Below are 2,829 nucleotides of genomic sequence, written 5' to 3'. Positions count from 1 at the left end.
AACAAATCACAAACCAGTGTTTTTGTTCATCCTAATCAATACACTTGTAATAATGATCATGTTGCAGACACTACACATTTAAACCTTTTAAACTCTGGTCAATAAATAGAAAACCTTTTAACATTTAGTTGCCGATTTGGCTTTACTCTCCTGATCTTTATACCAAATGATTCCTCTTTACAGACTACTCCCAGGTGATATCTAAAAGTCAGCATTATTGAAACCTGAATTGTAAATGAGACTGAAGCTCACACCTCTGAGAGACATACCTGCGCTCTAAAACAAGCTGCAGTTTTTTTTTTATTACATAAGGCATAAAGGGTCTGAGGACACACCAAAGATCCCCCCAGGAGGAGCCAGGTTWCTGGGGAGAGGGATGTCTGGGTTTCCCTCTTGGGCCTGTTGCCTACACAACACCTGAYCTTGGATAAGCAGCAGGAAACAAATAAATGGATTTTTGAAATTCTCATCTCATCAAATCATTGGCTTGAATGACTAAAAAATATATATATTTGCGCAGCATAAACATACTGAGGTTTATTAAATGTTTAATTTTATTGGTGGTATTTAAATCTAGCATATAACAATAGCACCTTGTGGGATGAAATTTTGAGTCATTCATTTTTTTATTTATCTCAGATTTAATCAATTTTTTTAATTTAGCTTCTCCCTTATGCCGGGGTCACTGAAGCGAGCAAACTCACATGAAAGCTTTGGCGACTCTCTTTTATGCAGCACAAGCTMACAGCACTGAGCACCAAACTACCCCTAGTCCTCAGATACAATATTTTTATTTAAAATAACAACTGGAAAGTGAAAGAAATGGAAAAGCTCAGACCTGTTTTGCAGGAGAAGGCGTTTATAGACGTCGATAGCTTCCTGGTAGTGTGAGCGCATGTAGTGGATGGATGCCAAGCTCAGCTGGTCCTCTGTCACGTCCTTTAGGTTCTGGTGGAAACCCATGAGTCTCTTTTCATCGTTAAACTGAGACAATATTAAGACAAGAGAAACTGAGCTAAAATAATAAACCGTGAGAGTATAAAGTATAACATTAGAGTCGTAATTTTCAAACCTTGTAAGCCAAGTGAAAAAGCAGTCGGTTCTGGAGGGGGGACATTGGGGCTACAGAAAGCAAGAGACACCAAATATAATGAAAAAGAAATTAAGTGAAACAAAATGTCATTATAAAATACGTTTGGACATTATGTTCTTGTTTTAAACAGTTACATATTAAACCAAAAAGCTCTTTAAGTTTCATGTTAAACAGTTACATATTAAACCAAAAAGCTCTTTAATATGTGACAGGAATGACTGGGAAGTGGTTTTGTAGACATTCACAAATTTTACAGAATAAACTCAGTGCAGCTCTTATTTAAAATCACAATTGGTCCAAATATCAGTGGTGGAACGCAGAAGAAATATTGATGTTTACAAGTTCATTAACAAGCTAATTTAACGTAATAATCAGAACTGGGATGGAAAGATAAAAAGGGACAGTCTATCTGCAAAAGGGGCAATGTGGCTGWAAAGTGACTGCATCATAGTAAGAAGGTCACAGGTTCACCACCAGGCCTTTCTGTGTGGAGTTCGCATGTTCTTATGCATGTGTATGTTTTCCCTGGGTACTCCAGTTTTCTCCCATAGACATCAAAAAATAAACAAATAAATAAAAAACATGCATGTTAGGTTCTTGGGTAACTAAATTGTCTCTGGGTGAATGATCGTTTGTTTTGCTTGTCCCTCCCTGTGATGGACTTGCAACCTGTCCAGGGTGTACCCCACCTCTTGCACAGTGACTGATGGAGATATGCACCAGCTTCCCGCAACCAGAAAGAAAAAGCAGGTAAAGAAAATGGATGGATGGGCATAATCTTGTAAAATGCTTAGTTCTGTAGCCTAATAGTCCAAAAATACAAAAAAAAAAGGTATCTGAGTGTTTACATTCCACAATAAAACATGTTTCAGCTGAGGCACCTACCTTTTGAAGCAGTCTCTTCAGCTTCTTTGTAAAGCCCCAGAAAAAACAGAGCACAGCCCAAATAGTCCCACACCTCAGCTGGGCAATCAGGTTTCATGGTCAAGCTTTTGTACTCCTGTAAAAACATGACAGAGAAGTAATAAAAATGTGTTCAGATCCAAGAAAAGTAGTTAAGTTATATAGACATGTTTGGGTCTTAAGCATTTGTTTCTCAATGTACTGCATGAAAGGCACTTTTGGTAGAATTATATACATACATATTTAGACACACAAATCTGTAGGAAAAATCACCTCCATGGCTCTCTTGTAATCACCAAGGTGAAAGGCGCAGTAGCCAATCCAGAGGTCTGCATGCTCCTCTTTCTCTCCAATGCTCCGCTGGAACTAAAATGGACAAAACAAATCAGGAGCAGCAGCTTCTCAGCAACACCACATTATCTGTAGAACAGATAAGAACGAAATCCCCCTTTTTCAAAAGCAAATCTAGGGCGTGAAACAAGATCATCTGCAGAAGCTCAGAAATACTCAACAAATCTGTGAAAGTGAAGCTATAATTACTCCGTCACAGAGGCAAATTAGTCAAGCAGTTCATTTTCAGCTCACTAAGACGTTTCTTTSTTTCATCCATGAGAGATGATGTTTTATTGAGCAAAATAAGTGCCTCAGTCCAGATTTTTTTTTAAGTTTGTCACAGGGAAAAACAAAATATTTTCTCCTGTTAATCCAATCAATGAATTAATGCACATGAATTGGGATTTCTCTAGCTTTCTGAAGGTGAATGTTGTGTAAAAACATGTAATGCACTTCAGCTATTATGTAATGCCATATGTGTGTGTGTGTGTGTGTGTGTG

At 37.8% G+C, this 2,829-nt stretch overlaps 1 protein-coding gene across 1 annotated transcript in view; it reads right to left on the bottom strand.

Moving 5' to 3' along the window:
- The window catches only part of ift56 (intraflagellar transport 56), an 8,884-nt gene that overhangs the window by 5,260 nt on the left and 795 nt on the right, over positions 1–2,829 (bottom strand). Inside the window, exons 3-6 of the mRNA XM_014005015.1 lie at positions 2,270–2,362; positions 1,979–2,093; positions 1,073–1,122; positions 839–984 (exon numbers count right to left, since the gene is read on the bottom strand). Of these exons, the coding sequence (XP_013860469.1) occupies positions 839–984; positions 1,073–1,122; positions 1,979–2,093; positions 2,270–2,362 (404 nt within the window). The remainder of the gene's footprint in view (positions 1–838; positions 985–1,072; positions 1,123–1,978; positions 2,094–2,269; positions 2,363–2,829) is intronic.

The sequence above is a fragment of the Austrofundulus limnaeus genome, unplaced genomic scaffold (assembly GCF_001266775.1).
Source record: "Austrofundulus limnaeus strain Quisiro unplaced genomic scaffold, Austrofundulus_limnaeus-1.0 Scaffold27, whole genome shotgun sequence".
NCBI classification, from domain to species: Eukaryota; Metazoa; Chordata; class Actinopteri; order Cyprinodontiformes; family Rivulidae; genus Austrofundulus; species Austrofundulus limnaeus.
Note: the sequence above shows the minus strand (reverse complement) of the source record. Positions and strands in the feature narration are given on the sequence as shown.